Source organism: Zalophus californianus, chromosome 13 (assembly GCF_009762305.2).
Source record: "Zalophus californianus isolate mZalCal1 chromosome 13, mZalCal1.pri.v2, whole genome shotgun sequence".
Lineage (NCBI taxonomy): Eukaryota > Metazoa > Chordata > Mammalia > Carnivora > Otariidae > Zalophus > Zalophus californianus.
The window spans coordinates 33,590,949-33,614,275 of record NC_045607.1 but is presented as its reverse complement, the minus strand read 5'-3'; the positions used below and the strand labels follow the sequence as shown (position 1 = coordinate 33,614,275).

At 42.8% G+C, this 23,327-nt stretch overlaps 1 protein-coding gene across 5 annotated transcripts; it reads right to left on the bottom strand.

Moving 5' to 3' along the window:
- Positions 1–82: 82 nt before the first annotated feature.
- Positions 83–23,148, bottom strand: TSTD2 (thiosulfate sulfurtransferase like domain containing 2). 5 transcript variants are annotated; one of them, XR_003523565.2, is made up of 11 exons: positions 23,011–23,148; positions 20,891–21,103; positions 15,988–16,301; positions 14,013–14,133; positions 8,668–8,793; positions 7,710–7,815; positions 4,347–4,465; positions 3,680–3,838; positions 3,070–3,208; positions 719–1,250; positions 83–602 (listed from the first exon to the last, which is right to left on the bottom strand). XR_003523565.2 is itself a non-coding variant. In XM_027614455.2 (10 exons), exons 2-10 carry the CDS (start codon positions 21,053–21,055, stop codon positions 913–915), a joined length of 1,587 nt encoding a protein of 528 aa, XP_027470256.1. In that variant the 5' UTR covers positions 21,056–21,103; positions 23,011–23,148; the 3' UTR covers positions 83–912. The 5 variants fall into 5 exon arrangements, 4 of the variants coding, with proteins under 4 accessions (XP_027470256.1, XP_027470257.1, XP_027470258.1 ...); XM_027614455.2 differs by having other exon boundaries at positions 83–1,250; XM_027614456.2 differs by having other exon boundaries at positions 83–1,250; positions 14,013–14,130.
- Positions 23,149–23,327: the final 179 nt, after the last annotated feature.

Below are 23,327 nucleotides of genomic sequence, written 5' to 3'. Positions count from 1 at the left end.
GAGGCTGGGAAACTACTCCGGCAGTGCCGAATGACCTCACTCAAAATGTGGTTATATCCCGCGACGTTCATCTCCAAACTGCCCCAAACATCAGTGTCCTCAAGCTAACGTGAATCTTTCAAAGAGCATACTTAAAAGCTAAGAGTGTGGGTACTGGGGGAAGCAAAGACTTTTAGGGAGAGATCACTCAAAGAAACCAAATCAAAAATGAAGGTGGGCCACCTTTCAGACCACCTGTTCCATCAGGTGAGCAGGGTTTAGACCTGGGGATGTTGGGTTTAGACCAGGGGATGGCAATTTTTTCCTGTAAAGGGGCCAAATTGCAGATATTTTCGGCTTTGCAGGTCTCTGTTGTAACTACTTAATTCTGCCATAGATCATATGTAAATGAACAGGTGGGGCTATTCCAATAAAACTTTATTTACAAAAGCAGAAGGCGAATCACATGCCATGGTCTGCAGATCGTGACTGAGTTTCTCAGGCTGCCAGAGATGAGGGCAGGAGTGGATGTAGGTGATGGTAGGTAGCAGGAGAGGCCTGCTTCTGAGGAGTCACCCTCCAGGGCTATAGCTTTCATGCTTTTGCCACCAGGATCACCAGGTCTGCTGACAAGACAAATGACTACTACCAGCCTGCTGCATGGCACAGAGAGGGCATGACCTGGTCACCAGGCTCAAGGCTCTCTCCCCCAGCAGCGTTGGGATCCTACACAGCTCACCTTTTTCTGTGCTCTGGCATCTTCTGAGTCAAATGTCTCAGGTAAGTGGTCAGCACCCAACTCCCTCTTCCCGGCCCCTCTGAAGTTCAGGTGGCCAATATCGTACCCAGTTTACGATGCTGGCATTGCCAGCACTCAAGTTCAAGTTTCTGTTGCTGCAGCTCTGACACTCTCCAATGTGTGGTCACTGTGAACTAGCTTTGTGAAGGCCTAGGGAAATCCTGCTGCTGCCGCTCACGTGAGCATGGCCTGTGCTCACCAACACCCGGCCTTGGCCTGGGGCTCACAGGGAGGCGCACCTGCTGCGGCAGTTCGCTGGGTATGCGTGGCCGTCGGGCTGTACACTCACATTCCTCTTTAAAGCTGCTCTGGGTGGGACTCAAAGCTAGCCTCCTCCCTTTGTCTTGACATGTGACACAACAGGCTGTGAATCCTTGTCGTTGGCAAGCAGGGCAGGCCAAGATGAGCTGGCGGCACTGGGGAGTGGAGCAGAGTTTGTACTGGTCCCATGGGGCTCCACAGTATGAACATTCTGGGGAAGAAAGAAAAGCCCTAGTTCCAAACACATACATGTGTACACATGAAGATAGGTACTTCTCCAGGTCCTAAATATAACTCTTGGCACATCAGCTAAGATACCCCGTTGGGCCTGGGAAGGTTTTAGTTAGTAAGTCTCTTGTCCTCTAATAAAAACTGTTCCCTCACCCCCACTATTTGTGGGGGGTGGGACATCTGGGAATTGTCTTCCTGATTCCAACATTCAGTGACCCATTTTTTTCTTTTTCCTATTTAGAAAACAGGTAGTTTTGTTTCTTCATTCCGAAGCTGGCCAACTACCCCTTAGTTCAGTGGTCTTTTTCCTTTAGATCATTCCCTTTTTCATGGGAGACAACATACGTGAATACAAATGATCCCACACCTATATTCAGCTTCTGCAGTCCACGCCCCTCCTCCCCAAGCCTGAAGTTCTGCTGTTGCTAATGGACACCTCGCCACTCGATTCCTAAAAGATTCTCATTATCTATTTTCTCAGCCCATGTTTCCTGGCCGACTTCCTGTTAGCACTGACAACATCATTCTTCAAGTCTCCTTAATTAGTATTAGCTAAGCTACCTTTGGGCCTTCTCTCTCGTCTTCACACTCACATGCAAGTACCCATCAAATCCTGCCAACATTTCCTCAGTAACATTTCTCAAATCCACTATTTCGAGTTATTTATAATTTATACTCCATCTAGCTCCCAAAACAGATTTCGAGTAGCTTTCAATAAGAGACACAAATATAACGCCATTAAAATTAATAAAAAGATCACGAAGAAAGGGGAGAAGGCAATCATACTTAAATCTTATTCACTTATCACCCTGGTAATTCAGTCTTAGTCCCTGATCACAGGAGTTCTAGAAAATTATAAGAGCCACTAGGGTTGTCTGCCTATGACCTTTCCTGTTTGAAACTATGGCATCCAGGGGCAAGAGCCACTTTTCTTAAAAGATTATTTCCATCCCCCTTTTACTGACCTCATCTGACACTTGAGGACTTAAAATTACAATCAAACCACAGGCCTCTTGTGCATACCCTCTTGTGGCCACCCCTGCCTCTTGGACTGCCCCAGCCACCACTCAAAAGTACCTAACCTACCACATGTGTCTATAGACCTCGAGGTTCTTAAAATACATAGCATTACAAAGGAAACCGATTATATGGAAATACAAAATATCAAAACATTTTTAAAAACCTGTGATATAGTTAAGACATTATATTAACACATTAAATAAATAAGACAGGGGTGGAGGGCTAATAACTACTACTTTGAGACAATGATGAACAGAAATGCTATTTGGAGAAGTCTGCAGCAACTATAATATATGAAAATATTTTGGTTTCTGTTGATGACAAAGTCACTGGTGCATCTAACATTACTGATTTGTTGCTTACATTAACAATCAAAGGAAGTGCGACATATAGCGTGGGGTGGTGAAAATAAAGATATAATTATTTTCCCATCCAAATTCACACAGAACTGCCAAATTCTACAACTCCTGGTTAAGACCTTTGTTTCAGCCTATTAGTTCAACTCCCAGCAAGGAGGCAGAGCAAGTGACATCATCCCCACTGTAAAAGACTTGCCTAACTAAATAGGGAGGCTGGGACCCAGGACAGGCCTCCCGGTTCCTGGTCCAGGGTTTTGTCTGTTCCACTGTTGCATCTCCAACTCTGCTGGGAAATGGTCCTACTACGTTACTTCTTTTCCCTGTTTTCTTCACATAACCAGTACTGGCCTGCCTTCCAGAATGGTTCATAGAGAGAACATGCCTGATCATGAGTTTAGGGTCCAGCCTGTGCTGACCTACCTGACACTATATCACTGTTGTAGGATAAGGCATAACGCTCATCAAAAACAAACAACTTCCCTTTGTAGAAACCATCGGGAAACTCCTCCAGGTACTTGTGGATGCCACCCTTGAGCTGGAACACTTCCTTGCACACTCCCTGTGTGAGGAAAAATGAGGAAATTTGAGGAGACAGGCAAAGACTGGTAAGAAGCTCCACAGACGAGTGGCAGGTGATGAGAGCAGTCAGGGCCTTCACTAGATCCTGGGAAGCCCAGCTATTTTTGCTGCCCCCTAAATATAGAAAAACACCTGTTGGAACATGTAATGTGAATTTGTTCTTCTCAGGATCAAGCATAAGGATTAGGAAAAGGGAGAGGTTAACTAAGCTTTCCCTTCTGTACTTGATGAGGCTCTAAGACTGTGAAGTGCTTTCCCACATCTTGAGATTTAAGAACTTCAGATTTTGTACTTATAAACTCTATGCTGGAACGATTCAAGGGCAAAATAAATCCCTGGCGGGCTGGGGGTGGGAGGGGGGTGCTGTGGGGGGTGGAAAGTTCAACACATGCTGTTGGTGGAGCCTTCTTTACCTCCAAAGCCCGCAGTGCCCCCAAGGGTGTTAACTCACCTTGGCTTTGAGGTAGGCTGAACCCCGCTCACAACGGATGCCCCCAGTGCAGTACATCAGTACCTTCTTCTCTCTGAAAAGTTCTAGATTTTTGTCAATGTAGCTAGGGAAGTAACTGAATTTCCTGATGTCTGGGGCTAAGCAGCCCTGGAATCGTCCCTACGATATAGGAGAACCAGAAGGAAAATTATCAGAAAAATATACCTGGTAAGAACAAAGCATGTGTCGACCCCGCTCAGAGCCCCTTGGCAAGGGAGCACTCACTACTAGCTGCTGTTCTCATCCTGCACTCTAATCTTTCAACTTCAAGATCTGGAACTCAGAAACAAGGCTGGTGGACTCTGGGTCATCTTCCCAGAGTCCTTAGGGGAACTGGAGAGGCGGCCCAAAGTCAACTTTATAGGATCCTCGACACACATCAAAGGTAGGCACGTGGGAGCCAAGAAGTACATTATGTGCGAAGACGTCTTTAATTCCTCTTTTCTTAGACTTTTTCACCAGATCCTGAGTTCAAAGGCTTGGGTTTTCTCCGAAGCTGTTAGCAGTGGGGGGAGATCTAAGTGACTTGGCCACAGGTAGGCATACACGCATCACTTGGCAAACATGCCATGATGTGGGAAGGGGGACACCTACCATTTCACTGAACTCACTTCTGGTCCTTACTTACTATTTTGCTTTCATAGAAGTTTCTGCAATCCAGTAGGATAGTATCATTTTGTTCTTCATTTGCCTGAGACAAAAATTCTTCTACTTCTTTATGAAATTCACCTGGGGATAAATGGATCCCTAAAACCAAACCAAAAATTTACTTAAAACAAGACAAAAACAAAAACCAAAACCCAATCACAGCTAGCCCAGCCTGATGACTTAGATGTTGCTCTGTTTCCTTCCACCCAAAACTTTATTCATAATTGTAATTATGTCTGAAAATAACACTATCTGATGACCATGATGAAATTATTTAGTGAGTCCAGATAATCCTCACTTTCCTTCCTCCAGAGAGAAGCACTATGGAGACCTGGAGGTTTAGAAATGATTAGTCAAAGAATTTTCCATTCTCATACTTGGTCTAACCCAGTGGTAAAAGCCAGACAGTTGGGATCTAAATTGCCATGTGGGTTTGCTGGTCCATTATACAGCCAGCGTTCTATGTTCATTGTATGTGGAAGAGCCTAGGCATGTATGTGCCTGACTACAGGCTTTTGACTATAACACAAGTTCAAGGCTAAGAACCTCGACAGGCAGCTTAGAGTATAAATTTGTGGAATAAAGTTGGACTGTTCTTTATAAATACCAAAGAGTAAGAAGAATGTGTCTAAGTCTGTGTGCATGAGTGAAAGAGAAAGGGTGGCAGGGGCTGGCGGCAGGAGTGACACATGAGAGAGCAGGGCAGAGGGAGAGAAGGAGGGAAAAGCTAAGGCAGGCAGGAAAGAAAGGAGGGGAAGAAAGGAAGTCAAATCCAGGGGGACTGAAGGGAGAGCACCTCAGTCTGGTGGGGTCCCTGGCCTTCTCAACTCTCTAGAATAGAAGTATTCCTGTGTCTTTGGAGGTCCAGACATCCAGTTGCTTGTGAAGTCGGCAGTAGGGAGTAACCACCGCTCATGGACAGGGGCTCTGGGGATGGCAGTCACCACTCGTGGTAGAGCCTGATGGCACCAAAGGAACCTCATTCTGCTCAGAGGTGAACCCCAACAACCACCTGAAGCTGCCAAGTACCCAGGTGGGGCTGGAGGCCCCAGAGCATGGTCAAGGAATCTGGATTCCTACCCCCCCAACCCAGAATTGTAAGGCGAATGTAATGAGGCCAGAATTGATTTGTTATTATCACCTAATGACACGGTCACCAAAACGGGGGGCGGGGGTTTGCAAAGGGAGGTTCAAAACTGTGATGAGAAGCATGGAAATCTGCTAAGATTTATACCAACAGGGTGCTATGGGGAACCAAACCTGTCCCCAGTGCTGCTCTCCTGGCCCTGTGAAGGCCTGACTGGGCAGGGACTCGTAGGGGTATGTTTACAAGAGGTGCCTTCAAACAACATGGTCCAGATGAGAGCAGCCCAGCATCACCTGGAGCCCACTCTCCCCTAACCTCCCAAGCAATGGCCCATACCACCAAGAAAGAGCTCTTCCGTCACGTTGCTGAGGGAGGGACGCTGTGCGGACATGCTCCTTTGGGCCCTTCTCTCCTCGTGCAGGGCTCTCTGTTCCTGGATCTCTGCATCCTACTCCCGTTTCCCTCTGGCTTAACCCCTAGCTCTTGTGCCAATAGCTACATACTGGGAAGTGAACAGAGACAACCAGACTTTTGTGCTTCCTGATGAAATAGGACAATACTACCTATCAGACAGTCTTGGGGGGAAAAAGAAGGAAAGAAAAAAAAAGGAAGTCAAATCTGAATCCAACCAAGTCTCTGGATCTGAGGTATCTAACAGAATGGCCACTAGCCACATGGGGATATCAGGCTCCTGAAATGTGGCCGGAGATGTGCCAGAATAAGGGTGACACAGATCCAGGATTTCAAGCATTTAGTAAGCAAAAAAAGGTAAACTATCTCATTAGTAATTTTTTACATTGATTACTCATGGAAATATTTTGGCTACATTGCATTGAAGCATATTATTAAAATGAATTTATCTTGTTTCCTTTTACTTTTGAAATGTGACTAATAAAAAACATAAAATTACATATGTGCCTCACGTTAGATTTCTATTAGCACTGCTCTAAATCTAACTACCAATCTATAGGAAATACAGGGGTCAGAGGAGATGCAATCAGCTTTAGCCGGACTGTGGGAAACTCTATAGACAAAATGACCTAGTTCCTTAAAAAAATAAACTGAAAGGGGAGGGGGGAGAAAGGGAGGCAAAGATATAGGTTAAAAGAGACTTAAAGAGACACGGGGATCCATCACAATGAGTGGACCTTACCTGAATCCTAATAAAAACTTAAAAAATTATGAGATCCCCATGGGTATGGATTTCTTCAAATACGCTAACACACAATTCTAGAAAACACCATGTTCCTCCTTTGCTGATCTAGCCAATTTTAAATCTGGCTAGATATTTGATAATAAAGGAATTACTATTAAAGATGTTTTATTTAGATGTAATAATGGTTTTACAGTTATTTTTTTTAATGTTTATCTTTTAAAGGTCTCTACTAAAATATTTACGAAGGTAATGACATGACATTGGAATTCCCTTCAACATAATCCAGGATGGGGGAAGGGGACAGGGTATAGAAGAAAGCTGGCAATGAATGAGTAATTGCTGAAGCTGTATGACAGGTATATGTGAGTTCACTGTATTATTTTCTGTACTTTTTTTAACGTTTGAAAATTTTCATAGTAAAAAGCAAAACAAAAACATAAAACCCACCAAACAAATGTCTTTCAACCATCTATGGTAACCATGGGGAAGAAGGGGAAGATTCTAGAACACTTGCAAGCAAACTGCTCTGGATTTGAAAGCCATTTGCCTCCTGTAGCAAAAAGCCTGTGTGTTATTCAGTTGATGAACCATTTACAAGTAATAATTACACTCTTCCCAGATTGCTATCTTTGGAACAAGAAAACAACTTCTTGCCAAAACATCAGGAAGAATAAGAGCATTCTAAGGGATGAGTCTTCAATTACCATAAAGCCAAAGAGAAGACCAGTTTAAGCTCTGAATAACTGACAGGCTATCTACCCCAGAGCTATTTTTTTATAAGTATAATTAACACACAATGTTATATTACCTCCAAGTATACAATAATTCAACAATTCTGTACATTACTCAGTGCTTATCATGACAAGTGTGCTCTTAATCCCCTTCACCTACTGCACCCACCTTCCCTCCGGCAACCACCAGTTTGTTCTCTGTACCTAAGATTCTTTTTTGTCCCTTTTTTCTTTGTTTCTTAAATTCCATACCCCAAAGCTATTTTAAAGAGCGGATTGTTGATCACTGTCTGACTTCCACGTTTGTCTCTATATCAAGTTTTGTCCCTCTGCAGAAAAGCAAAATTTTTCTTCTAAAAGCAAGCATACCAGGCTTCTTGTAGGAGATCTTATTGGGGCTGATCCCCATGGGCACAATTTCTTCAAATACACCAACACGCAATTCTGGAAAACAGCAAGCCCCTCCTTTGCTGGTCTAGCCAATAGGAAGCAAAACAGAACACAGTCTTACTCTCCCATCTTCGGATATAAGAAGACAAGTGCCAAATACAAGAATTATACCTGTTCTGTAATAATATGATAGCTGAAGTCTTAAGAAACCTCAAAGTAAGAACTAATGTTTTTAATGGGAAAAGGGAGTTAGGGCCTAAAGTGTTTCAGATAATTCAACACTAATAAATATTTACTGCATACCTACCATGTACAGAAATGTTAACTTGAAAAGGTGTTTCTATGACTATAAGCATTTAACTATAAAACTGAAACACCACTGAGTGATTTCATTATATATATAGCTTTTGCTTTGGAGCAATGACCTTTCTTTCCCTACCACCACCAGCACTAACACTAGGTAACGTATTCCCCACCTTTATCACCTACTATGCTAAAGCACAAGGTGACTCAAACAAAGGAGCTCAGCTGTGAGAGCAACAGCTTTATCCCCCATATGGTATGAAGCGCTGGTCTTGTAATTCCAGGTTTACTAAAAACAAAGTGATGCCCTGAAATAGCCAGGTGGTCCCTCAAGTGAGCAAACATATCTAAGTTTAGAGCTAGATTGTGCAAACTGTCATGTCTTTATTCTACAAGAAGGGAGATTGAAATCCAAGAGGGCATTAACTTGCCCAAGACCACATGGCCACTTCGTAAAGAACTGGAATGCGCATGCTCCTTTGACCGCACTGCCTCGCAGCCTACTGGGGGAAGGGTGTTTATCTGGCACTGCTTCTTTCTCCACACTGCTCTCCTCTTCAGGGCCTAGAGCAGGAAGAGGCACTGAGGCAGAAGCAAATGGCTCTAAATCCATTTTATTTTCAATTTCTCTTACCTTAAAATCATCCTCACACATATAATCCTTAAACAATGGGCAGGAAAGCATGACTTCCACATAGAGTCTGGTGGCCAGTTTGCTTCCACCAACTGTCCCATTGATTCCTTCTGTAGCAATTCGAACCTGGGACACAAGATGGTGAGAGAAAGGAAATGCAGCCTGTTCTTAGCTTAGTTTAAATCTCCCCGGGGCAGAACAGGCTTGTGTGTGTCCATGAGTTTGATGGGAAAAGCCGAGACACAATAAAAAGCGTTACCACATGAAGATACTTATAGCTCTCTAAAATGGCACTGCCCACCGTCCAGACAAGGTACTCAACAGATGTGCACTAGACCAGAGAATGGAATGAATGAAACTTCTGGAAAGCCCCATTTGCTGTCCAAAGACCAAAGAAATAAATTTCGAGCTTAACCTAAATCCAGGTCAGCAGATCTAGGATCGAGACTCAGCTTTGCCACTTACTTGCTGTGTGGCCCTGAGAAAATTAACTTACTTCTCTGAACCCCAATTTCTCACCTTGATAACACAGAGATAGGAGACAACCAACAATGAAGAGGACTGCTGAGGAGGTATTACCCAAGTCAGAGCACAGCTGAAAGCCGGAATGTATGTGAGTTCACCTCTGCACAGCGTTTGCGGGGAAGCACACGACTGCAAACCCACCCACTGGAATGCAAGTTCCATAGCGGTATGTGTCCCTGTTGTTCACTGCTGCATCACCAGTGCTTAGAACAGTGCCTGCCACGTAGATACTCGATTCATATTTGTTGAACAAATAAATGTATATCCATTTTAGAGACTTTTTGGCTTATCAAACGCTGTAGTCTCTTTGAAATGCGTCAGTGGCTAGGGTACTTTAGAACCTGGGTTGAGGCCCCTGCCTTAAGAGGCAATGCTCAGGGGGGCCTGCAAAGTTACTTGTCTTGGCACTATAAAACCCTGTGGATGAGTTTACAGATGGATCACCTTTAGAAGGAGCTGAGCTCTCTAGAGCAAAGTGCTAGAGAGAAAGGACAACACTCTAGTATCATGGTACTCTATGGAAAGAGAGGTCCTGTATTGTTACTACCACTTATAAATACATATATCTACCAATGCATTAGAATTTGAAAAATGTAAAAGGCTGTCCTTTTTCAGGGCCCAGAGAAGATACTTTATTTGTTGCTCAGTTGATCCTTTAGGGCACGGATATAAATGGTATTCAAATGGTATTCATTTCATAAGCCAATGCCAACTCACTAGTAGTGGCTAGCCAGAGTTCCATGATGAGGATTCTGGATCACATTCAGGCTCCTTGAGAAAGTACTGCAATCTGATAAAGCCTGTTCTGGGCATGGTAGAGGAAAGTAGAAAGAATATGCCATCTCTGCTGTACAGACTACTATCCTACCAACCAATTTCTATTTTTTCAAGGGTCTACACAGAAAAATAGAGGTGAACCAAAGTGTCAGGAAATCTACACTAAAACTGTTTTTTGACTGTGGCAGATAAAGTACATACTTCTATGTAACTGTCTTCAGGATAGGCTAGCAGATTCTTTCCTATGTTATTTTAATCTCAAAACCCAAATAAAGGACAAGCACACCTAATCCCTATATCGCTGGGAGAGAGCAATCTCTAAACTCATACACTACTAGACTTTCAATCCCTAAGATTGTTCAAGACAAACCTTCAAAGTGGCTCCCTGGTGAGGAAGGCCCTATACCTCAGGGATGGAGAGCAATAGTTAGCATTTGTTGAGCACCTACTATGATAGAGGAGCTTTATATTATAATCCTGAAAGGTAGATATCATAATCTCCATTTGACAGAAAAGGAAACAGAAGCTCAGAGAAATCAAGTAGCTTGCCCAAGGGCACAGAGATGGCAGGTAGTAGATCTGGGATTCAAAGCCAGATATTACTCATTCCAAATCATGCAATTTCTCCCTTCCAGAGCCTTCAATGTGTCCCCTCAGGTTTCTTGAGGCAAAAAGGAACATGTAGCAATAGGAATCAGAAACTTCTTTCTAGAATTTTCAAGTTCTCTTCTTTCTCTACCTAAATGCCAATATTCTGCCAAATCTCCCACCAGCAGAAAAGTACCTCAGTAAACTGGGCATGTATCACTGAAGCCCAAGGATTTAGACCAAGATGCAGGCAGGTGCTGCCACCTTGTGGGTAGGACCCTCATTGCTAATTCACCTCAGGCTGGGCTAAGAATAAAAATCTGTCCCCCAAACAAGGAAAGAGATTGATTTCATATTTTGTACATTCAGGTTCACTGTGAGAACATCCATCTTTCAGGGTGTTCTCTAAATAGAGGTGACAATAAATGTAATTCATTCCAGGGGCACCTGGGTGGCTCAGTCAGTTAAGTGTCGGACTCGATTTTGGCTCAGGTCTTGATCTCATGGTTGTGAGTTGGAGCCCCATGTCGGGCTCCACACCGGACGTGGAGCCTACTTTAAAAAGTTTTTTAAAAAGGTATTCATTCCACAAATGTTTACTACTTTTTTTTTTTTTTACTATGCGCCAGGAATTGTGTTAGGAGTTAAGGATCTAGCAGTTAAAAAAAAAAAATTAAAAAAAGAGTTCTTGCCCTCTTAGAGCTTACAGACTAGGGAGGGTCACAGATATTAAGAAAAAAGTTACAAAATGACAAGAGCTATGAAAAATAACCACAAGATGCTATGCTAGAGCGTACTGGGAAAAGTGAACTTAGACTGAAGGTCAAGAAAGTTCTCTTTGAGGAAGTATCATTGAAACTGAGAACTGAAGATTGAGTAGAAATTTTACAGGCGAAACTGAGTGGGTATGTGAGAGTTCCTTGAAGAGAATTTGCATGGAAAAAAAGCCCAAAGATACAAAAAAAAAAAAACAAACACACACAAAACCTTTGTGGGCTCCAAAAAACTGAAAGACTGTGCATGTTGCTGGAGTATGGGGAGTGAAGAATGACATCAGGTAGACAGAAGAGGCAGGAAGGGGCAAATCATGCAGGAACCTAAGGGTATGGGAAGGATCTGGGCTTCACTCTAAATGCAGTGACGGCCACTGAGAGATTCTGAGCAGCAGTGTTTAATTCACCTCTTAAGATGATTCCATCTGCAGGGTAGAGAATGGGTTAAATGGCAGACAAGGACAGAACAAGATGGTTTAAAAGCTACTGAAGTGGATGAGAGAGTGGTCTCAGGTGGTGGAAGGGGACGGGGAGTGAATGGAGGCAAGGGATACTGTAGAGGGTAGAAAGGGCAGGACGTGAAAATGAACTGAATGAGGTAAAGGAAGCTTTTGGCACCATCTTTTAGGAAACATGGGTGTGGAAAACATCACTGATCAAACGACTGCCTCGGGGACTTAAAACATCTGTGGAAAAGAATAGGCTTAAGATAGTACAGTGCCATTCCCCAAGGGGACCTCAGAATGAACCTAGTTCATTTCCTTTTAAGTTTACAAAACTATATCATCTCTCGCTCTGTTTTTACATATATATGTTTGTATGCAGATATGTATATGCACATATAAATCTATGTCTGTGTGTGTGTGTGTGTGTGTATGTAATCATCAAGAATGCTTTAGAAAAGGAGCACCTGGGTGGCTCAGTTAAGTATCCAACTCTTGATTTCTGCTCAGGTCATGATCTCAGGGTTGTGAGATGGAGCCCCCCTAACTCGCTCTCCCCCACCCCCGTCCCCGCCTTTTTGTAGAGAGAGAAAGTGAGCTCATGCACGGGGGCGGGGTAGAGGGAGAGGGAAAGAGAGAATCTTAAGTACGTCCCACACTTAGCGCAGAGCCCATCATTGGGCTCAATTTCACAACCCTGAGATCACAACCTGAGCCAAAATCAAGAGTCGGACACTTAACCGACTGAGCCACCCAGGTGCCTCACCTCCCTTTAAAAAAAAAGAAAAAAAGAATGTTTTAGGAAAATAAAAACCATCCACAGTCTTATCATGCAGACATAATCATGATTAACATTTTGCTATCTACTACCTTCCATCTTTACACACAAACACTTGTGGTTTTGTTACGAACAAAATATATTCAGTCCTTTATTCAACACTCCCTGAATAGTTATTGTCTGCTATGTGCCAAGCCCTGTTCTAGCACTAAGAATACATCAATTAATTAAGACAAAGTTCCTGTCCTCACCAAGCTTTTATTAGGGAGACAGATTGTAACAAATTAAACAAATATTATACTTTCAGATGCTAACAAATTCATTGATACTCTCCGAGCAGAAGGAGGTGATAAGATTTAGAGAGAGGACCACTTTGGATCAGAGTTCTGAGGAGATTAAGATGTATGCAGGCAGAGATCTGAAGTGAGGGATGAGCCAAGCAAAGATCTAGGGGGAAAGCATTCTAAAGAGAAGGAAAAGCAAATGTTAATACCACCAACTGGTAAAAGACCCTGGCATGTTCTAGGAAAATTAAGAAGCAACTTGGAATCATACTGTATGTATAGTTCTGTGAATTTTTTTCCAGCTAACATATCAAGAACATTTCCTAATGCCAGGGGTCAGCAAACTGCATCTGCTTCTGTATACAGTTTTATGGGGACACAGCCATACCTATTCTTATACCTATTGTTTATGGTTGTTTTCATGTTACAATGGCAAGGCTGAGTAGGTTTTGTTTGTTTAGGAAACATATAATTTATTAGATGGACTTAAAAATCAACAAAATCAGGGGTGCCTGGGTGGCTTAGTCCGTTAAGTGTCCGACCCTTGGTTTCAGCTCAGGTCATGACCCTGGGGTTATGAGATTGAGCCCCACGTCAGGCTCCGTGCTCAGTGTGGAGTCTACTTGGGGTTCTCTCTCCCTTTCCCTTTGCCCCTCCCTCCACTCACACTCTCTCTCTCTCTAAATAAATGAAGTCTTAAAAGAATCAACAAAATCGATTTTAGACACTTCTTGAATACAGACTATAGGAATTTTCTACCAAAGAACAGCATATCTAGCAGTCAAGATCATAAAGTTTTACACTTTTTGTTTTTAAACAATATACAACGGCTAGACAATTGATAAGAAACGTTGCATAATTAACCCAACTGTATCTTGTTATAATTTCTTCACAATTCCACAATTTTAGGGTTTAATAGAAGCAGGAGTGAGTAGTTTTTGTGCAAAGCCTAAAATACTATTTTGCTCTGTAAGAAAGTTTGCTGACTCTTAGTCCATTAAATACTGTCATAAAAGGCAATGCTAATAACTGTTTGGTAGTCTACTTAAAAGCCTTGTAGGATTTCTCAGACTTCTAAGAACCTAACAGTGAATCCTTTTTGTCTCCAGCACAGCCTCTGTAATCCAAACTGGAGACAAGAGGAGTCCCACGAAGGATGGGGTGTGAGAGGTGTTACCTTGCCCGTGAGGGACAGGTGTTGACACAGAGCTGTCTGCCAGGCACACACCCAGTGGGGGTCCTCCAGGTCACGGTAGCAGTAATAAAGTAGCACCTCTCCTCCATCACTGCCCTGGCTGCTAGAAGAAGAAAACCACAGGGAAAAGCATCTGAGTCACTGGCATAAAGAAGCCACAATTCACAAAGTATACCCAGGCGATGTCAGAGGGAAGGCCGAGATGGAGCTGAACTTTGTTCTGAAATAAGAAGCAACTCCTGTCAGTATTTGCTCTGAAGAAGACATTATCTGCACCCAACTTACTTTACAAAAGGTGAGTTTACTCTGATTTCCTCATTTCATCATCATATAAGGTTTCACTTCCATTTTTTTCATGTAATCCTCTTAACCATGAGAAGGATTATTATTATCCCCACTTTAGAGCTGAGTAATCCAAGGCCAATTCCTCCCAGGTGAGTCAGCTACAGAGTGACAGTCAAGACTTAGACAACAGTCTTCTGACCCTAGAATCCATACTCTTTCTGCTGCACTGTGCTGTCTTATACTTACTAGTCCTGGGACCTGGGCAGGTCTCTTATCATCTCTTAGACTGATTTCCTCATCTGTATGACCAGAGAAGTGAAATAAACTGCGTTTCCCACTTATGCTCTGAAGCTACTCTATGAAATTACATGTTGGAGAAACCCTGCAGACAGTATCTCCCTCGTTAAGAATCTCAGTGAAAGCCCCTTACCTATTGAAGGCTCTGAAAAGTCCTCCCATAAAGGACATTTTAAGCCAGTGCTTCCCAACCTTACTTGTCTTTAGCAGCTCTTTTCAATACCTGTTAGCATCCTTCAGAACTGGTGTTGCATAGAACTTATTTTAGAGAATGCTCTGGTAGATGATAATTAAGGTCCCATCCAACTCTGGAATCTGACACTCTCATCAATATCCTCATCATATTGCAGGGAAGACTCTCCTCTGAAACTGTGTCTATTTTAGAACCTATTTTCCTTTCTCTGAACTGCTGTAACAAATTATGATCTGCACCACACAATTTAACTGATCATTAGGTAGCCTGCCTCATATCATCTGCTAATTGTTTCATGTATCCTTTGTTTCTCTCACTAGAAAGCAAATTCCTTAAGGCACAGGGCTGTACAGAGACAAAAAGGCCATGTTTGTGCAGCATCTTGTAGTTCAGCAGTGCTCTTACCATCCCCATTTTATATAATTCATATAGTAACACTGTGTGGAAAGCAGGGCAGGCATCATTATTCCTACTTTAGAGGTGAGGAAATAAAGGTACCAAGAGTTTGAGTGACTAGCTCAATTCTGAATCCAAGTTCAATTCTCCAACTTGCTCCTTTTTCTTGGTAAACAACGGGAATATATAACAATATATATAATTTGGTGAGTTTTTCAAAGGCAGGGGAAACTGAATACTAATGACAAAAGTATATTAAATTTGGACATTTTCTATTGATCAAATAGTTCAGAAATTGCTTAAAACCAGAAATTTGTCCTCTAGAATCCTCTCACATAATTTGGTGAGTTTTTCAAAGACAGGATCTAAACTTCTAATCCTATGCCCCAGTTCTAAAAGTTAACATCCTTTCTAAAACATACTCAACTCAGAGAACACTTGGTAACAAAAACCGTTTTTTAAGCTCTAATGTTATTCAGGGTAGAGGGATCATTAACATTTCTGAGCCTTCCAATTTCTCTCTGAAAAATAATACAATGTTCTGTTCATTACCTCTCCCTAGAGAAGATTAGATGTAGCCTTCCACGGGACGTAGTGAACGCTGCAGCTGCGTGGGTACGTGCTACTGCTTCTGGGATACACAGTATGTGGTTACTGGCCTCGCTTAGGCCCAGAGAGAAATTCTGTGCCTTAAAGATCTTGCCATTTTCATGGCTAGGTAGTGGTGTCTCACTGTGACTGGAAAAACTTTTAAAATTAAATCAAACTACAGAATGAAATTCTTACCTTATCAGCTCATCAGGGCTAAAGCAGCTTATATCAGGGAGCCAAGCAGACACTTCACGATTATAGGTAAAGTACTCTTTTAGAGGGTTCCTACTGTCTTCAGACTTAAGGCTCTTTGAGGTGTTCGGTGTCACAGCCAGCTGCTTTAACACAGAAGCAGTCTGGTGGCAAATCTCATCAGCATGTTGTGTTGCCACATGTCTGTGGATGCTGATCCGGTCTCTGAAGAGCTGTTGACAGCATTTCCACCATTTTTCTTTACATTCAAAAGGACGTGCTGGAACTTCTTTGGTTTTGACGAAAAGGGCAAATGCCTGCAATTACATTTCAAATATGCCACCGTTAACCTTAATTTTAAAGTTGTCAGAAGTCTCGGTGAATCCCTTATATTATCTTTCCACATGGGTTTCTAGTTTTATGTCCTATTTTTCTACAGAAGAACTTCCTGAGAGTAACAGTTTTCGTCGTAAACTTTTTACCTCAATCTAAAATTTGTTAGGGATTGGTCTTAAGGAAAGGCTTGAATTTCAGACAACTATTAGTAAAACATTACAAACAACACTATCAGTCATTTCTTAAAAGGAAATGGTCAAGGAAATTATGGAGCATACTTACTATGGAATACTGAGGAGCTAGTTTTAAATCATGTGGGAAAATATTTATGATATAATGTTAAATGAAAACAATGGATCAAATTTGCTTATATGACGTAATCTCAACTACATTAAAAAGTGCACTGAAAAAGACTGGAAAGAAATATAGCAAGATGTTTTGACTTGTTTCCTGGAAAACAATTTTATTGCTTTTATAAAAATGATTTATACTCATTGTTTAAAAAAATTAAACAGAAAACTATGGATGTACCATAATTCTCTTAACCAATTCCTAACTAATGGCCATTTTTTTGTTTCCAATATTTGCAATTATAAGCAATGTTGAATGAGCATTCCATGCATACATCTTTCTATACCTCTTTAACCATCTACTTTAAATAAACATCTAGAATAAAACTTTTGGGGCGAAGAAACATGAAACTTAAAATTGTGATAGGGGCACCTGGGTGGCTCAGTCGGTTAAGCGACTGCTTTCGGCTCAGATCATGATCCTGGAGTCCCGGGATCAAGTACCACATCGGGCTCCCTGCTCAGCAGGAAGTCTGCTTCTCCCTCTGACCCTCTTCCCTCTCCTGCTCTCTACCTCTCATTCTCTCTCTCTCTCTAATAAATAAATAAAATCTTTAAAAAATAAATAAATAAATAAATAAATAAAATTGTGATAAACACTGACTTCCAGAAAAATCGTACCCGTTTATATGCTCACCAATAAGGTGACATTTTATCCACATCATCAAGTTTTATCAGCATTTAATTTTTATTGTCAATATTTTTAGTGTTGACCTGAATACAAGGCAAAAGAGATATATTGTTTTTATCTGCATGTCTTTGATTGTAAGGCTGAATATTTTTTCATATCAATTCCTTGTTCTTGTATCTGTTGCCTATTTCTCTACTGTGGCATTTATTTTCTTCCTGATTTGTAAGTGGTTTTAGTGACCTTTTGTTGATCATAGTTATCACAAATTTGTTTCCCAGTTGGTCATGTTTTTCAACTTTGTGGTATTTTTGATGTACAAATAGAGGCTGAATGGGATCTATGATTATCAGCCTCTCAACAATTGTTCCTTTCTGGTCTAATGGGGAGGGAGGTATTTATATATACGTGTGTGTGTGTGTGTGTGTGTGTTCTAACTTCTTTAACGCATCTGGGGAGGGAGGTATTTATATATACGTGTGTGTGTGTGTGTGTGTGTTCTAACTTCTTTAACGCATCTGGAGACTACTGTAAAGCATCCAAAGGCACTCTAAGCCCTGGTAACATATGAAGCACCACTGTGTGTGTGTGTGTGTGTGTGTGTGTGTGTGTGTGTGTGTGTGTGTGTGTGTGTGTGTGTGTGTGTGTGTGTGTGTGTGTGTGTTCTAACTTCTTTAACGCATCTGGAGACTACTGTAAAGCATCCAAAGGCACTCTAAGCCCTGGTAACATATGAAGCACCACTGTGTGTGTGTGTGTGTGTGTGTGTGTGTGTGTGTGTGTGTGTGTGTGTGTGTGTGTGTGTGTGTGTGTTCTAACTTCTTTAACGCATCTGGAGACTACTGTAAAGTGTGTGTGTGTGTGTGTGTGTGTGTGTGTGTGTGTGTTCTAACTTCTTTAACGCATCTGGAGACTACTGTAAAGCATCCAAAGGCACTCTAAGCCCTGGTAACATATGAAGCACCACTGTGTGTGTGTGTGTGTGTTCTAACTTCTTTAACGCATCTGGAGACTACTGTAAAGTGTGTGTGTGTGTGTGTGTGTGTGTGTGTGTGTGTGTGTGTGTGTGTTCTAACTTCTTTAACGCATCTGGAGACTACTGTAAAGCATCCAAAGGCACTCTAAGCCCTGGTAACATATGAAGCACCACTGTGGGACCATCCTCTAGCACACAACTGTATCTGGACTGTCCCAGACTGAAGCAGCAGGAAATTACACTGGAGAGCATTTTTTAGACTTTCTTGACGTTAATCCTTCCAAATGGGAAAAAAGTTAAAAAGAGACAGAGAGCATGTACATCAACGTAAGTGCTTCTTCATGTTAAACTTTGATTTTCGAATCTTACCTGGTCTTTTAAGGCCTCGTGACCAAGGCACTGAGGGCCCAGCAGCAGTTAGGGCCCACGTGGAATCTGTTCAAGGAAAGACAGACCAGGGCCAGGATGGCAGCTCGGAGGTGGGGGAGGCATACAAGGGGAAGGCAGGCCCTGGTAGGGAGGCAGCTTGGCAGGGCAGGTACACCGAGTACATACAGGAGAATAAGCAAGTAAGAAAAGACACTGGGGCCAAGAGGACCAGGCCAAGTCTCATCAAATAGGGAAGTTACGAATATGGGGAAGGGAGAGTTAGGACAAACTCTTGTGAGGCTGGAATGGAACTGAAAGCACTGATGATGTGCTCGTGGTGTGGTTACTACTGAGATGGTAGTAAATACAGAAGTATATGCACAGTACATACAGACACTTGTGTATTCATCTATGTATTTCCCTATGCCAGAGGTCCTGGGAGAGGCAACACTTAGTGGCAGTGAGCTTGCCGAGCCTCCAGGTTTTGCTTTTTGACAGTCCTCTGCTAGAAGGAACCAGAGCTCCTTGAAGAAATGTCTGATTCCAAGGACGGGTCAGGAAAAATACAAGATAAGCCTGGAATACCTTGTTGAGTCAGAAAGTGAGGAAATGCTCAAAGAGTGATGGGAGCAAGTCAAAAGGATATAGATACTAGCTTGAAAGGGCTCCCAGCCAAATCTGAGATGATGTGAGCATCAAAATAAATAACAACATAATGGACCATAACTCAACAAATAAAACGTAACGTGAGTCCACACAGACAGAAATAAATTGGGAGAAGAGAAAGTTCTTCCTTAGAGCAGAATGCCAAACACTAAGTCTAGAAGGAACACAGAAATTAGAAAATCAAGAAAATCACCCTTTGGCAACCATCACAGTATCAACTAAGCAAAGAAACATCAAAGAATCTAAAACTAGTAGATGAAAGTTGGATGAGGAATAAGATAATTACACCGTCTCAAAGCATTCCCCCCCCAAATACTGAGTAATTAAAAGGGAAAAAAATAATAATTTTATAGCAGAAAAATCCGACAGACACTCCCTTAATCAAGTAACCAAAGTTAACATTCCCAGTAATGGGACAAATTGCTACTACGAACCACCTGATAGATTGTAGCCACGTGAACACAGCATCTCTTGTGGGATTCTCTTGTTGATAAAAGCACTAATCTGAATCTAATTGTAAGGAAACATGAGTGAAAATCAAGCAAAGGGATATTCTACAAAGTAACTCATGAAATCTTCAAAGATGTCATGGTCATGATTTCAAAGGAGAAAAAATGAGAGTGCTCCAGACTGAAGAAGATATAAGACGTGACAACTCAATGTAACATGTGACCCTAGAGTGGATCTATAAGAGCCATTTGGGACACTTGATGAAATATGAATGGAGCCTATGTGCAAAGGGGATATGAGGGTCCTCTATACAATTCTGGCAACTTTTCTCCAAGTCTGAAATTATTGCAAGATAATATTTGAAAAAACCTTTCTGTACCCTTTGGGTTTCATTTTCAAGGACATCAGTGTGAGATGAGAGCAGAGGGGTGGTGGGTAAGAAGTTATAAGCAGAGACATCTATTCTTCGTTGACATGAAGCCAACAAAAGCTAACTGCAGAAGGACAGCAGACTGGAGGTAAGAAAACTAAGTCTCAGTTGCATGTCCTCAGGTCATTTTCCTTCCTATGAGCTTCAAGAGGACAAGGTTTGAGTCAATGATCTCTGAAAAAAGGATAAATGGCATAGAAGAGCAGCATATCATTATGACCTCCCATTATAATCCAATCCCAACTGTCCTCAGTAAGCTTGCACAACCATTCTGGACTGTTCTAGCCTTCTCCTAAACCAACAGAACCCAGCCAACTAGATCAGATCAGGAGTCTTACATGGCCACTACCCTTCTGCCTGTCTGTTCTCCTTATGACAAGGTCTCCTGGGTTCCTGTGATTCTAACCCTGGATGGGAAAAGGAATCCAGCCCACCTGTCTAGGATCTGTCCTCAAGTACTCAACCATAAGTGTTGCATAGCTACACCTTGCCCATGATTCTTCTTTGCCCGGCACTGACTTAAGATCATTGGATCATGACCCTGACTAGAACTTACCTTGAACATGGCAGCAGCCTCCTGTCTCACTAACCCTCTACTCCCTGGAGGAAAACCCTGATGATCGATGAGCTACTAATAGATGTATCTGAGTTAACTATACATACACGATCCTGAAACATCAAGTGCAATACAGCAATTTTACCTTTTTCTTGGCAAACGAGTATTTCTTCTTTGTACTGACATCTAACTCTGCTTTGAGTCCGCTACTGGGATTGATAAGCCTTGTGTCTTTTAAATCTAGGTCTGAAAATCTTAAAACACAGGCCTCCAGGTCATCTCCTTGGTCTGGTGAAGTGAAAGAAGGCATCTGGTTTGGTTGCAGTAGTGGGACAGGTTCCTTTCAGTGATCTATCTCCTAGGAAGCAAGGGAGAAACAACAATGTCAGTCTTTGCTATTTGAAATAAATTTGAAACAAATCAATCAGGCAAATGAGCATGGGCCCAGCAGCCCAAGCCATCATAAAGCAGTGAAAGAAACAGAAAAAGTCTCTGTTTTCTTGGAGTTTATATTCCAGTGGGGAAAGAAAGAAAGTAAATAAATGAATATATTGATTAAATTTTAAAAAGTCAGATAGGAAAAAGGGCCACGAAGACAAAAAGCAGGGTAGGGAGTCAGGAGTGACGGAGGGGCTCTTAAAAACAGAGAGTAGGTGAAGTCTTTCTGAGGCGGTAGCATTTGAGCAGAAACCTCAATTAGGGGTTAGCCCTGCAAACATTTAAGGTAAATGATACCAGAAAGCACCAGGTACAACCAAAATCAACCAAGCTGTGTGCTAGTACCTTCAGTTATAAACACTTTCTTTTTTGTCCTTTAATTTTAGAGCTGTTCAAATTCCATTCCTTAGATGACATAACAACCAAGAAAGCCCCATTTTAATAAACAGAACAAATATAAAATAATCACTAGTATGGCCAAATCTTGTCAAAATGGACATATTACCAACCCCATTTGAGCCACCATCATTTTTTTTTATTTGAGACAGAGAGAGAGAAAGCCTGTGCACAAGAGGGGAGGTGGGTCAGAGAGAGAGGGAGAAGCAGGCTCTCCCCCAAGCAGGGAGCCCACGAGGCAGGGCCCGATCCCAGGACCCCAAACAGACGCTCAACCAACTGAGCCACGCAGGCGCCCCAAGCCACCATCGTTTCTTGACTGAATTATTGCAATAGCCTAACTGCCCTCCTCCCCAGAGAGTCCAAAGACTTCTCTTTGAAGTCCAAAGTCCTTCCACAGCCCCTCCGACCACCACCTCTCCTCTCTTCTACTACTGTCCCTTTGATCACTCTTCTGATTGCACTATGTCTGTTCATTCCTGAATGTTATCACTGGCACCAAGAAAGCAAGGGTTTTCCTTTGTTCACCTCTGCATTCTTAGCACTGCCTGGTGTACAGGAGATGCTAAATGTCAATAAGTACAATAGTTGTTGAATGAAATAAACAACCATTGGGTAGCCAGGAAAGGCTTCACTAAGGACTTGATGTTTGACCTGAGACCTAAATGACAAGGAGCCATCCATGCAGATTTAGGAACAGAGGCAAAGGAAACGGTACAAATTCCTCAAGTGGGAAGAAGCTTGCCTTTTAGAGAAACAGGAAAAAAGAACGGATGCAGGACAGTGATGAGAGAGCACAGCCCTGTAGGTCAGGGTATGGAGTTTGCAATGCAAAGTAACTGGAGTGTTGTAAACAAAGGCGTAACGTGGTCTGATTCTGGATTTATCTTGAAAGTAGAGCTGGCAAGATTTAGACAGACTTAAGAAGTGAAGGAAAAGGAGGACCCAAGAATGACTCCTACCTACACTTTTGGATGAAGCAATCAGATGGATGGTGTCATTCACTGAAATGGGTATGACAGAGGAATAGGTTAGGACAGGAGAGTGAAACAAGAGTTCCAGTTAGACGTGTGGAATTTCAGTGACCACGGACAAGGCTGTCAGAGAAGCAGGTGTGGTGCTCATCAGAGACGTCAGGGCAGGGCATGTTCATATCCATGTAAACGGGGACCCAATACTGAAAACATTACTAAAGCAATCACCTGTTCCTTCCCAAACAACAACTGAGAAGGGTGAAGGGTAGGATGACGACCCGAGAGTAACCCCGTGGCAGGAGGCTCACGCTCAGGCAGGTCTTTCAGTCCCAGGGGCCACAAGCGCGGCGCCGCCCCCCCCCCCCGCCCCCGGCCGCGCGCCGGGCCTGGCCAATCGCTCCGCCCAGCTCTCCCGACGAGGCAAAGGCCCGGAAGTGGGAGTAAGATGAGCACGCACCAGCCAGTCCTGGTCCTTTCTTAGATCTTTCTTCATCGAGCCCTCTCCGCCTAGCAATCGTCCCTGCTCCCAGGCCCAAGAACCTCCACCGGTCCCGGGCCTGGAGTTCACGGAGGAAGGAACACTGGAGACGTCACCTCGCCCCGGAAGTCTTCGAAAGGGCCGCCGGGAAATACTGCGAGCCCCAGGGAGGGTCTGAAGTTGAGGCGGGGACTCCAGTGTGCGTGGTGGACCTGCAGCCGCCGGATTTGACTTGTGGCCGGCGGCCTCCGGCTGGCTGAAGAGGCGGTGCTTTCCGCGTGTCCCCGGAAGGACTT

Bases quoted from the DNA above. Each gene is read 5' to 3' on its own strand.
- TSTD2 (XM_027614455.2), bottom strand. From the start codon at position 21,055: ATGCCTTCTTTCACTTCACCAGACCAAGGAGATGACCTGGAGGCCTGT. The intron at 16,302-20,890 runs GTAAAATTGCTG...ATGTAATTGCAG, and splicing joins ACTCGTTTGCCAAGAAAAAG to GCATTTGCCCTTTTCGTCAA. The intron at 3,839-4,346 runs GTAAGTAAGGAC...CCTATATCGTAG, and splicing joins ACTTCTATGAAAGCAAAATA to GGACGATTCCAGGGCTGCTT.